Source organism: Aplysia californica, unplaced genomic scaffold, assembly GCF_000002075.1.
Source record: "Aplysia californica isolate F4 #8 unplaced genomic scaffold, AplCal3.0 scaffold00961, whole genome shotgun sequence".
Classification (NCBI taxonomy): Eukaryota; Metazoa; Mollusca; class Gastropoda; order Aplysiida; family Aplysiidae; genus Aplysia; species Aplysia californica.
The window spans coordinates 163897-177893 of record NW_004798231.1 but is presented as its reverse complement, the minus strand read 5'-3'; the positions used below and the strand labels follow the sequence as shown (position 1 = coordinate 177893).

Here is a 13997-nt window from a genome sequence, read left to right as displayed (position 1 = left end):
TAGAGAGGTGAGCAGAGTAAGTCTGATTCCTGTTTGAACTTCTAAGAAAGAAATGAAAAGAAAAGGTCATGCTCAAATTCAAACTCCTCCACCCCCCACACCTCCCCCCACCAGGCTACACAGCGAGCATGACGTCCAGCGGCTACGGCTCCCAGGCAGTGTCCACTCTCACTCTGTCCTCGGAGGACTCGGCCAGCATCAAGAGCATGGAAGAGAACATGGAGCCCTCCGCTGGTGGCACGCAGCAGCAACAGCCGCGCAGGAAGCTGCACAGCGCCGAGAACACCATGGACAGCGACGAGATGGACGGAGACAAGTCTGGGTGAGTTTTGGGGAAGTTTTTTGGGGGTTTGGGGGTTTTTTTTGAGTTTTTTTTTTTTTTTACTGTTGTTGCAAGAGGAAATGCAAGTGTTGTTCAAGGACCAATAACAGGACAGTTGTCTCTTTTTTTTTTTTTTTTTTTTTTTTTTTGATAAGTGTTTTATGGAGCTCGCAACTGCATACGGTCATATGAGCGCACGGAACACACCAAACTTTTGAAAGAGAAATAGCAAGTGTTTTTCAAAGACCAAAAACAGCACAGTAATCTCTGTTATAATACCTCATCGGCTAGCTGTTCAGTTGTGCTAAGACTGAAATTTTGACATATTTGTTTCATGGTAGTTTTTTAATCTAATAATAATAGATATCATTTGTATAGCGAATAACCCTGCTCTACAGCAAGCTCTATGCGCTTTACACTATATATTATCACCCCAGCAGACACTCAGATACTTTCTCAGCTTCTTGGTGAGCTTACAGTGCAAGCAGCTGATTAAACACCCAGACACTAACAAACTGACAAGATCTTTCACTGTCGATGGATCTATGGTACTGGATGCTTGTGCCTGTTAAATATTTTGTCGAAATTCAAATTCTGAATGTTGAAAAATGCAAGAAAAGTTACATGATGTAGAGATTTTTATTTTTTAATAGAGCTGTGATAAGCGCCTGACTTCACCATGATGCATCAGAAAAATATGTCATTTTTTCAGTTTTCAAAGACTTTTTCAACTATTGGAGTTGACAAATTTTAGCAGCCATTTTCTCGCTAGTTTCACCACTGAAACCAGGCCACCTCACTTCCTTCAATCACAAATATCTTGAATTCTTTTAAAGATAAATGGATATCTATTTCATTGGAAGCAAGGCAAATAAATCATTTTTCATCTGGTACCAAAAACTCCACATGCCCAAAAATTGACAAGCATGTGATTCCACCGTGTCGTGACACAAATGTATGTTGTGTTTTTTCAGCGACTTGCCCCTGGATGAGGACATGGACAGTGTGCAGGCCGAGGCAGACAGCTCAGACTACACCCTGAAGCAAGACTCCGCCTCCTCCCCTCTCAACTCTCCTGACGTTTCGACTTCCGAAGCCACTGTGAACGACAGTACTGAGGAAGGAAGGAGAGCCGAAGAGGAGAAGGAATGCGAGAAGAAAGTTGCTGTCGCTGCCGTTGGGGATACAGATCTGCTGATTGTGGAGGAGGGGGATAAAGGAGTGACAGAAGAGGAGGAGGAAGAAGAGGAGGAAGAGGGAGGAGTAGTGACGGAGGGTGAGAACGACCTCTACAGCGTCAACGCGATGGAGGAGTTGGAAAAGTTGGGTGAGGGAGGAAACGTCGCGGAGGAAGAGGAAGACAGCGAGGAGGCAGTTGGTCCGACCGCCACCTCAAACGCTTCGTCCTCCTCCTCTGGCAGTGATGGCGAGGCAGGAAAACCGACGGCCGCCACAACTGCAAACACAGCCCCCCTACCCATAATAAATACTCCGGAAAACAACAAAAGTGCAAACAAACAGACACACGTTGTCATCAAAAGCTCGCCGTCCCCTACCCCGATGACGCACGGTGCGACGACGGCGCAGAAGCAAGGAGGAGGGGAGAGAAGCCACCCCTCGGGGGACCATCATCAGCACGCCAAGACTACGATGATGACGCCGCCGCCAGGCAACAAGGGCAAGAAGTCCTCGCTGACCCCCAACAAGCGGCGGGGGTCGTGGGTCAAGCCCCGCCCCATGTCCATGGTGGTCTCCCCGGAGACAGAGTCCTTGACCTTGGCCTGGCAGGAGGAGATGAGCCCGTGCGGGGACGGGATGTGTCTAGACGAGCACTCGACTTGTGAGTAGATACATGACGGTTCCGTTAACCCTATCCGTACGCCCTGGGGTCATTTTGTACCCCCCGGGGTTGTATTCTTCACATTTTAGAATACGTCTAGTGCGAAGACCTCTTTGAAATTTTCAGTATTTTTCAAAAAGTCATTTTGACAGACTGCAATGCAAAGCGTACGGATTGGATTAACAAGTAAATTTCCTCTTTTGAAAGTAGTGGCACAGTGGTCCCCACGTCGTATAGGTAAGATAGTAAAACATGACGTACGGATAGGGTTAAAAAAACAAACTGCATTGACACTTGTTGTAACGCTGGTATAATAGCCTGCTGAAGAAGAACACTCTTTGCAGTTATGGACCCATTCTTTTGTTATTTTTCATTGTTTTTGGTTGTTGTTTTTTTGCTTAGAGCTGACCTTTTTCTAACAAAAAAAGAATGCTTAGAATAAATTATTAATTCAGCAGTTCAGCGTCCCTGTATTACTTGTGTCACTGAAGTTTGATTTTTTAAAATGTTATGGTCATTGAGTATCTTTATGTAGAGATATACACATAGAAGCACACACATACCAGCACACATATACTTTCACACATTATGTATACATATGCATGTGTACCCATGTACATGAACACACACACAAAGGTACAAGCACCTTCAAACATATGTACGTTCATACATACATTCTTATACGCACTTATACAGACATAGACATACACACACATACATGTACAAACCCATGCATATTTACTTGCACATGTATACATACATTATATACCAGCACACATATAATATAGACACACCAATACCTACAGACACACGTACATGCTATCATACACTTTTACAGTACTGTTTATGTTATTGTTGCTGTTATTATTATTATAATTACTTTTATGTTGTTAGCATAGTGGTAAGGCTACTGGACTCATAATCCTGAGATTGCGGGTTCAGGAGTGCAAGTCTCAGCTCGGTTTGACGTTGTGTCCTTGAGAAAGGCACTTTACACGAAGTCCCCATTTGGCTCGGTCCTTCGTGGAGATGAATGTTAAACTCGTAGGTGCCACCATGATTTTTGTTTTTGTCTTTCTATCATTATTTTTGTTCTTGTTATATAATTATTGTTCTTGGTTTTTCTATTATCATTTGTATGAATTTTCTTACTACAGTATAACACAGATATGTCGATCACAGAAAACTTGAAATCACGCATCCGTCAAACTGCGCCTCCTGCAGTCCTGGGGTTTTTTTTCTTCTTTTTCTTTGTAAGATCTGGATCGCTAACAACAATCTTTTTAAGATAACCCTGGAAGTACGGATCCCTCAAACTACTGAGGCCTGTCCCGACGAATTCGAGCTATCTGTGTTTTACTGTATTAATTTTTTTTATTATTACTCTTAGTATATTATTATTTGCTTCTTTTTTTTCTTATCATAACTAATATGCAATGAAATTATTATCGTTATTATTGTTATAATTCCTATTCTAATTGCTCCCCCGGCAGACAACGAGGACGCCCTCAGTGAGTGTTCCTTCGGCAGCCGAGCCGACCTTGACCGCCTGCACGAGGGTCCCGTCCCGTCCTGGATCCAGGACGGAGAGAGCGTGACCGTAACCTCCTCCCGCGGGTTCCCCAAGACGGGCACGGTGCGGTTTGTGGGCTCTGTGCAGTTTGCCCACGGGGTCTGGGTCGGTGTGGAGCTGGACCAGCCGGAGGGTAAGGAGGAGGAGTTTTTGGGAGGAGGGGTAATGGTGTGTGGGAGGAGAGAGAGAGAGTGAGGAGTGATGTCTGTAGAGGAGGGTTGATGATATCTGGGAGGAATGGGAGTGAGGAGGAGTTTTTGGGAGGAGAGTGAGTGAGAAATGAATATCTGTGAGATGAATGGATGTTTGGGAGGAGGGTGATGATGTCTGGGAGGAGAGGGAGTGAGGAAGTAATGAATGTCTGTGGAGGAGGGAGTGAGGAATGAATGTCTGTGGAGGAGGGAGTGAGGAATGAATGTCTGTGGAGGAGGGAGTGAGGAATGAATGTCTGTGGAGGAGAGTGAGTGAGGAGGAGTTTTTGGGAGGAGAGTGAGTGGGGAATGAATATCTGTGAGATAAATGAATGTTTGGAAGGAGGGGGTTATAATGTCTGGGAGGAGAGGGAGTGAGGAATGAATGTCTGTGGAGGAGAGTGATTACTGAGGAGAATGAGTGACGAGTGAATGTCTGAGAGATGAATGGATGTTTGGGTGAGGAATGAATATCTGGGAAAGAAATAAAGAGGGTATTTCTTTGAATGAATGTCTATGAGATGAATGAATGTTGCACGAATTTTCAGGAGATAAATCCACATAACGGACATTTTAGGGGAAGTTCTGGTTTTCTTCTGTTCAAGCAAAAGTTGAGCTATATATGGTCGCTTTTAAGGATGAGCGGGCTGACCCAGATTTTGGGGGTTTCCAGAAATCTTGACCTACACCAACAGTGGGCATTGCTCTACCTATAGGAGAAGTTTGGTTTCATTGATGTGTATATTTGTTTGGTTATAGAGAAAACTCTCCTTGCCTTTTAAACAAACTGAACAAGAGGCAAAAACTTTACCTTCCGTTTTCTCAAAACAGCATTTTTCGGGGTAGCCCCCTTGTGTGTGGGTGGCTGGCGGGTGCTCTGGTGTGGTTTGCTTCCTCTTTCCTATCAAACATCTATCGTCCTTATCTCCCCTTCTTCTTTTTTATGTTTGTTACTCTCTTGTAACACCTCTAATCTTCTGGCACTCATATGACCTTATGCAGTTGTGAGCGCCGTAAAACCTCTACTAAAACAAACAGCCCCCTTGTGCTTAAAAGCGACCATATATATATATATATGTGAGTCGTGCTGACAAAATGGGTTACTTCTCGCAGTCCATAAATGGAAATATTGGCCAAAAATTGACACTAGGGTCAAATTAGTAGATTTTCTATTGATGCCATATTCTTTAACTATACATACCTTTAATTTCATTCTTATAAATTGTAAAAACTTCACCTATAAGTGTGATGTATCTATTTCCTTAAGGCCTGAATCCGAGAAGTAACTTATTTTGTCAGCACGCTTCACATATTGTATTTGTAGCTTGAAGTTGTGGTGTAAATCTTTTCCAATATGACACGGTTTTCCATCGGGTCTCGTCCCCAGGGAAGAACGATGGGGCCGTCAAAGGCATCCGCTACTTCCAGTGCCGGCCGCGACACGGCGTCTTCGTGCGCCCCGACAAGCTGGTCTGGGACAAGAAGAGGAAGAACTCTCGCAAGGGAGCCAACCCGCTGAACCGCCGGAGCATGCCGGGACTGAGCGGCTCCGTGGGCAACTTGGTGGCAGGGGGAGGCAACTCGTCCTCGGGCTCCTACATGCGCTCGACGGCCGCCAGCAGCTTGAAGAGGAAGTGATGTCATCCACTATAAATAGCTCACAGCACCCTACTTCCTTCCTCGTTCACTTTGATATCATGAATATTTTCGTCGACGATACTTAAGATCTTGAACTTGCTTGTTTTCAATGTCCGGTTTTTCCCCCCTGTGAATAGTCCACCACTGGCTTGTTGTTTATGCTCCTTGAACAAGTTTTCACGTCTTATCTTCTCTCGTGTATCATCATGGGGTTGTTGTTTTTTTCTTCTTTTCTTGTAGTTTTCAATTTTTACCCTGAAAGAAAAATGTCCAACTTAAAGACGGATGTAAAGTATTGGAGCTGATGTATGGGAGCTTTATGCTGGAAGGTTTCTGTGACCATTTCTTCGTCTCAATGAGTCTTACGAAACTGTCACTGCATGGTAAATGGAATCGATATCTCATAGTGGTATGATGGGCCTGATATCTTTTGATGGGGTTACAATTTTCAGTCCTGAAATGATTATGATGAAAGCGGTAATGTTGCTATTTTAAAGCATAAAGAGCGATTCAAGAGGAAATGGAAAGTGTGAATACCAGAAGCTGTATATGGTTACAGTACGGTATGTGTAAAGAAACCCGAACCTGGCAGTGAAGGAGAATTCTATTACAAGGAAGAAGTTGTTGGCACATTCTCGTGAGAATGGTAGTGTGGTTACTTGGACTAGACAGACAGTTGAGCTGTTCTGAGATGAGCTTTACAATGTGGTAGCTATTCTATGATGAGATGTGTGAACTTTGAATATATTGTTGGACGGCAATGAGAAGAGGGATAACGAGAACAAACCAAAAAAAAGCTGATGTTGCTTTTTTTGTGTTGTACATGATAAAGATGCCAATTTCAGAAACTGCTTCTCAGCGGTGAGAAAAAAAATATAGAATCTGTGTGCTCCTGGTACAAGCAGTGCTTGTAGACAGAGTCGTAATCTGATCTTGGAAAGGATTTTGTATTCTGAGAGAAAGACTTATTATTATTACATGGACATTCTGAGAGATAGACTTATTATTACTACATGGACATGATTCTTGTTTTCCATAGCACTCATAACCTGTCACAAAGAGTATCTCTCTCTCTCTCTCTCTGTCTCTCTCTCTCTCTGTCTCTCTCTCTCTCTCTCTGTCTCTCCCTCTCTCTCTCTCTGTCTCTCTCTCTCTCTGTCTCTCTCTCTCTCTCTCTCTCTCTCTCTCTCTCTCTCCTTCATGTGATTCATTTTTCTCGTTTTTTAAAACTGTACATTAGACTCCAGCACAAGTGTATGCTAACTTATTGTAGCCTCTCGATGGTTGTTTTTTCTTTGGCTTGTCTAGAACGTTGAATATTTCATTGACTGTACAGAATACGTGTACTCTTGGATGTTATGTTGTTGGGGTTTTTTTCCTTGTACGTGGGAACCCTGAGACTGCGGTGAGGCTCTGGCCCGGCTGTCACGTAAGAGTAGGAGCACAGGTGAATTATGGAAGGGGGGTTTTTTTGGGTTGGGTTTTTTTTTTTTTTTTTTTCCTTCAAATTTTTCCTGAATAAAGGAGTGTTGTACGAGGGGGTGATGAGGACCTGACTGGGTTTGCACTGAACTAGTGTAACTTCAGGCATAACACTTTTCCCTAAGAAAGATGTCAGCGAAATGCCCTGTATGTGATTTCTTTTCTAATTTTAAAAAAAATTTGAATAGAACAGAGAAAAGTTGAATGTTGTTCCATTTTTCTTTTTTCTTTTTTTTTTTTTGGTGTATTTCAATTTTTTGTTTTAAATACTAGCATTTTTTTAAAAGGGTTTTCTTGGTTGGTCTAACGTCTCTATCTGCAAGTGTATATAGTAGAGTGATCATTGAAGTGACCTCCAGGGTCATTTGGTGTGACCTCTGGAATGATGACCTCTGAAGTGACCTCTGCACTCAGGGAAAGAGCTCATTGCGTGTGGCAGTCGGGGCCCAGGTCTTGGGTTGTGCCATGTGGTCAGGGCATAATAGTAGCCCCTGACACGAGGGGTCAAAAGGTCAGTCCCCACCCCTTCCCTCATACCCCCCCCCCCTATCATGTCCTATACCTCCCCCTCATGCTGCTTCTCCATATGTACAAGATTTGCTTCTGTTTTCCTCTCCTCCGCCATCATCAGTGTGTGGATGCTATACGTTAATGAGGGTGTGTGCTTGAATGCTGCTGCTGCCGCTGCCGCTGCTGCTGCTGGGTGGTACTATTTATAGCTGTGCTGAGAAATCTGGAGATGGCTGGACTTGGAAGTCCTTTCTTTGTTTTATCCGTTGTTGCTATTGTTATCATTGGGTTGATTAAGGGTTTACAAAAGGGTTTATGATGTCGTAAATAGATAGAGGACCATGTTTATTGATCCGTATGGGATAATTTAGACTACAACAACTGCAAGTATTTTGCTTACGTATCATCCCTGAGAGGTTCTATCAACCTCACACGATACACAGTATCGCAACAACAACATATATATGAACAATAACACACTTCTACAGGGCCTTTTTTGGAGCAAGAGGTGTCATGTATTGGTCAAGACCTGCTCCAGTGACCGCTCATCTGAATGGCAGGGTCACCAACATTGCTTGACTATTTTGTAAGCAGGAGCCTGGTGATTTAACAGTCAGTGGAAGTCCCATACCTAGAAACGTGTAGAAATCTGTTGTCAAAAGCTGACTACTTTGACGTGTCGCTCTGAATGAAAATTCTGTTTGTGGTTTGGCTGTTTTGATAAAGAGATCCCAAAAATGTTGGAAGTTTTTTTTTTACTTGCAGTTTCTGAATCTGTAATATCTTTTACATGTGCTCAAGAAATGTTTTGTCCAAATTCAAAATCTAAATGTTGAAAAAAACAAAACAAGAAAAGGTACATAATGTAAGTGCAGTTCTTAAAAGAATGAAAGAAGTATTTTCTCTCTCCTGAAATATGTTACTTCGTGGGGGACAAAACATGTACACTTTTGTTGCAGTTTTTACACTCTGTGGTAGTAAATGATCAGTTTTGAAAGAAAGCTCATGGTAAGACGCTAGTTCTGCCAGCAAAAGGTGTTTTGTAGTCACACTGGCTAAGAACTGAGCCGAGGGGGGAAAATACTTATCTCTGCTAAATTACTTATGTTAATGATGATGTGATGTACATTTCCGACTTATTTCAAACTGTCTGGTAATATTTGATGTATGATTTTGCTTTTAGACGTTGGTGTTTGATGTATGAAAGTTTGGTCTTCGACTTGATGATATGAGGGTTTTGATGATAAGTTTTTGCAAAATGCCTGAGTTTCTGGTCTGGTGATTTAGGTCTACCGAAATTTGACTTATAAAGATTTGGAGTGAAGTTGGTTCTGGTACATCTGTTAGTGATGAATAGTTCTAGCTCGCTGTTTGATTGTGGGCCATGTATTGGGCTGTTTAGTTATGTAAAAGATTCTAAAGGACTTTAAAAGGGAAAAAAGAAGACGGAGATGGTGTCACTGCCTTTTTTTGATGGGCAATGGAAGATTTGATTTACTATAAGGTTGGGGGGGTTATGATAGTCTTTGATGGGTTTTTTTTTACTTTCTGAACTATAAGGAAGTGGTACGCTTCGATCCATCATTTTCTGAAAATACCGTTGAAATTGTCCAAGACAGCCGCCCATTGTTGAGGAGAAAAGTGGTTTTCTTAGATAGCATGCAGACAGATGTCTTGGACAGTGTCGTTACAATAAAGAAAAAAATGCTAAGGGGGAAGCGCTCGTATGTACAGGTGATTGTCTTAGACAGGTTGCTTTTCGAGCAGGTTCAACCATAATGCTTGAGGTGTGCCAGTTTACAATTTATGGCCTCTGATGGTAATCTATGTTTGGGGATCAAGCAAATGTGTGTCAGAAAAGAGAAGATTGATGCTAAATGTAGAGATGTACCACTTCTTGAAGAACCTTACAGTGGGGGGTTTTTTTGTAGAGGGGGAGGGGGTTCTTTTTATTGATAGGGGTGTTCAAAATGTGTCATACGGTCTTCCTCCAAGAACTGATAGTAACTTATTCTCCTAATTCTTTCACGTGATTTTGTTCCATTTCTTTGCCACTTACTTTTGTGTGGGTGCAGCTCTGGGTATCTTCTATTGCCTTCACGAGTAGGTGCTGCTGTGATTTTGACTTTGTTATTGCGTCCTTCAGTTTGTGATGAGCTCTATGGGTTTGGCTGGAGGCTCTAGCTTGTGTGATTTATAATATTTGTGTCACAGTGATGTATCGAGACTAGGGACCTTATGTCAGGGGTTATGCCTGAGGACTAAGGGACCTAATGTCAGAGTGATGTCTGGAGACTAAGAGACCTTATGTCGGAATGTCTGAAGACCAAAGGATCTTATGTCGGAAGGACGAATTGAAACTAAGGAACTTTATATCAGAGTGATATCTTGAACCAATTTTGTGCCTGCTTTTTAAAATATTTTGCTTCCCAGCTCTGGCTACGAGACTTAACAAACTGTGGTTGTGAACTAAAAAAGTCACAAATTTAAATGAATTTGTCCTGATCTCATGAAATGAAAATTCTATTGAAAACTTTAAATTTTAAGAAAAAAGTTCTCACTTGTAGAGCTTTTCTGCTGGCTGTGTCTGAGCTCAACTCAAAAAGACTACAAGGGAAAATGGGAAATGTTTTGGTTTGTCACAGAAATGAGAGAAATAGAAAATGAATAATATTTGTTTTGGCATGATTATCAGAGGAAAAGTGTGAAGTTATCAGAAGAAAAGTGTGAAATATTGGTCTTGTTACAGGAAAATCTGAAATGTTGGTTTTGGTTTGGTTATCAGAGAAAAAGGTGTGAAATGTTGATCTTGGCACGATTGTTGCAGAAAAAAAAAACCCTTGAAATGTTGGCTTTTGCCTCAATTTATATTCAGTTGAATCTTCGGTGGTCAAATATTTGCTTCCCCTCTCAGGACTGTGGCTTCTGGAGGGAAATCCTAGTGAGTATGTTTGTGGGTGGGTGGGTTGCTCTAGCCTTGTGTGTATCAGCACACTCGTCAACTTTCATTTTGGGATCTTATCCCACTCTACACCGACTGAAAGCTTTATCTTATGAGAGGTGGGTGCCAAGAGTAGTCAAGACTTAGAATAAGTTAAAAGAGCAGGTGATTGTTTGAAATGATGTGATTAAAAACTCTCTTAGATATATATTGTTGAGAGAGAGCGGAGGAGGGACTTTTTACTGATGAAGTCTTGTGTGTGAATGTTCCTAATTTGGGTCAGCGCACCGAGTTCTCAGGTCTAAGAGTAAGAACGTTCTTGCCTCCTGTCACCATCTTTGAAATGTGTGATGGAAGAGCATTTGGCTGCGGAGGAAATGTATCTCTGAATCTCTCTGACTGACAGTATTGTCTGTGCCTGCATCTTTCAGAGGGTCGTGACCTCTGTGGATGAAATCAGCTCGTGTCAAACTTTTCCGAATTGAGTTGGCGCTACGTAATGATTTAATTTTGTGAAACAGTCATTTTGGGGAGGTTTTGTTATTATGTTGGGTGTTGGTTTTTTTGGTTATGTTTTTGGTTTTGTTTTGTTTGTTTTGAAATGATGACATGAATAATGTCTCTGATTTGGGAGGTGTCTGGGTACAAGAAGGAAAGCGTTGTAATATGCGTTATGATTATGATATATGTATTTGGAGTTTTGAATTATTTTGTTGTTGTTGCTGTTGAGGTATGCTATCTGGAGTGGTTGCTGTTCTGGTGTGAGAGATCATGTCTATTATATCATTGCACATTGTGATCCCTGATTATTTTACAGGCTTGCCAGGCATGTGGGCTGCCCGGATCGCCTCCAGGATGTCTGCTTCTTCTTCTTCTCCTCCTCCTCCTGCTCCTCTTTCTCCTCTTACCAGATATCTGATTTTTGTAGTCGTTATCTGAAAAGAGTAGATACCCAATCGTGAACATTCTGAGAAAAAAAAATATCGACAACGGTTTATCCTCCTACTACTACTACTATGTCTACAGAGACCTGGAATCAATCCAGCAAGATGGGAGGTTGGAGGATGCCACTAGTAATAGGTCCTACTTCTTTTCTTTCCCACTTAATTGTTTCGGTCTTTCACCTCTTCCTGCTTTTTGCCCCCCAGCACTAAATGACAGTTACTATACTGTGTGAATGTGCTTCTCTTTACTCCAACAAACAATCAGTCTAGATGATTTGGCTTAAAAGGTATCCTTCTCCGTCTCTCCCTATATACCGTCAGGTACGTAAGGCGGAGCTTAAAAAGCATAAGATATGAGAAACTATACGTTACGTTATACTCTACTAATAGAATAAATAAGCCCCTATATCTCGTGACAAATTAGCTGACGCCGCTCCACAGGCGTATCTCCCCCGCATCCCTTCCCCTCTCCTCGGGATTTCTTTTATTGTGGCTTTACCCAAGCTGTGCCCACGGACATACATCATTCCTTGTTCTTTACAGGCTTCTCGCTGGTTTTTTTAATTGGTATACATACACATATATTTCTTTCTGTCACTCTTTGTAATAAACTTTTCCCTCCTCCGTATTTTCATGATGACCATGTGTTTTTAAGATTACCCATTTCTGGTCGTTGGCCATGCCATGTGTATTATTATGCTTTTTTGAATTATCGTTTACCCTCATGCCCCCCCACCCATCTCCATCCCTTGGCCCCTGCTTTTAAATCTCACATTGCATTTAGTCTGGTTTTTTGCTAACTGATAATTGCCAACCTTTGCCCGTTTTGCCCCCGCGTTATGTACATTGATGTAATGGTGTTTTGTGCAACTGTGAGTGTGTCTGTTTATTTTCATATGTGTTGTTCGCTGTTTGTTCATCACCCCCGCCTCCTTCCTCCCTCCCCCCTACCCCTTCCTCCTCCGTAGTGCCAGTGGTACCAGATCTCAGAGACAACGTGTATACATTCGAACATCCACTCACTCGCTTGCTGTAATATAACGCGCCGTGTAGGTTTTGCGCCCCCACCCCCCCACCCCAGTACAGTGCACAACTTTCTCTGTGTGTGGCTATGTAGGCTCCAGTGAACATATACATATATATATGTATTATATATATATATATATCACTGGAGGAACCATGGCACATGAGAGGCAAGCGGACTGCGGTCACTTTTGATTGAGAATATTCTGTTTTGCTTTTTGTTTTGGTTTTTTTTTTCTTGTTTTTTTTTTTTCTTTTTTTAAAATAAAATCTGCGTGATTCTCTTTCAAGTTCTAGTCCACTTTGATGCACGTCTCAGAGCTTGTCTGTGTTGAGGTAATGCATTATGAAGTTGTATCCATTTATTAAAAAACGTCTTATGGACTTACTGTATAAGATTTTACTTTGATGTGTGGATATATACATATATATATATATATATAGACACACACACATTATACATGTATAGATATATGCTCCTAAAGTTATCCACTGGATTATTTCTTGGTCTGTGGTTTGAAGTCCAGTAGTGTTTGTCGCTGGCGGTGACCGGAGAAGTAGGATTGAGGATTGTAGGATTGTAGATGTAAGTACCGGTACTTTGGTGGAGCCTCCGTCACATTCATTCATTGAACATTTTGTCTTTTTTTTTCATCTTAACTTTAAGTCCTACATAGCCGGAGCATTGATCAGAGAGAAGAATTAATCATTCATACTCATACCAGTCGAGTTGTGAACAATAAATGTGTAATTTTTATCCAGATTTTATCGACCGACACACGTGTGTGTGTGTGATGCGGCTATGATGATGATCAATGATGATGAGGACGACACTGTTTTCATCTAGTTTTGTCGTCGCTACCATCGTCAGAATGATACTTCTCATCTTTTGTGCATCATGGCTCGCTGCTTTCGTGCACCCATTATATTATTCTCTCACTCCGACACCAATGGCTCTTGCATTTTGCCGCGTTGCATGCTGGAAGAAAAAAAATCAAAGAGAAGCTACCCTCACTTGTGTGTGACTTCGTATATATAGCTTAGTTCCATCGTTATTTGTCTCAGCTCTTCAACATGAACCCTGCAGACTTGTTCTTGTGTGCTCGTTTGAGATTCTTGTCACTTAACATTATTGCATATATAACAGGCGTCTATTTATAGCTGTGTCATTCGTGTTGACCTTGGTTTGATTGTTTAGCAAGTCCGTATAGTTCGAATAAAGGAGACTTGGAGCCCAATAATTTATTTTTTAAAAGGACTAATTAGGTGAATATTCATCAATGGAGTTGTAAACTGAAAAGAAAACTTGATCATCAAAAGTGAAAATCTCTAAGAGTCCCTGAGTTTGAAAATGTGTACAGAAAAGTACTCTGGGAACATTGTGGTAATTAGCAGTATGAGAGGCTCTGGTAGAAACCTGACAAAAAAGTTTTCCATATATTTATAAACGATAAACCAACTCATATAGAGTGATGGTCTAGCTCTTTCTGTTGCCCTCAAAAGATCATGTTGTTCAGTTCTAGTTTGGGATAG

General features: G+C 41.7%; 1 protein-coding gene across 1 annotated transcript in view; it reads left to right on the top strand.

The window, feature by feature from the left end:
- Positions 1–6429, top strand: part of LOC101863469 (centrosome-associated protein 350) — a 23017-nt gene extending 16588 nt beyond the window's left edge. The window contains exons 4-7 of the mRNA XM_013089485.2: positions 115–322; positions 1297–2162; positions 3656–3868; positions 5314–6429. Of these exons, the coding sequence (XP_012944939.1) occupies positions 115–322; positions 1297–2162; positions 3656–3868; positions 5314–5564 (1538 nt within the window). The 3' untranslated portion in view covers positions 5565–6429. The remainder of the gene's footprint in view (positions 1–114; positions 323–1296; positions 2163–3655; positions 3869–5313) is intronic.
- Positions 6430–13997: the final 7568 nt, after the last annotated feature.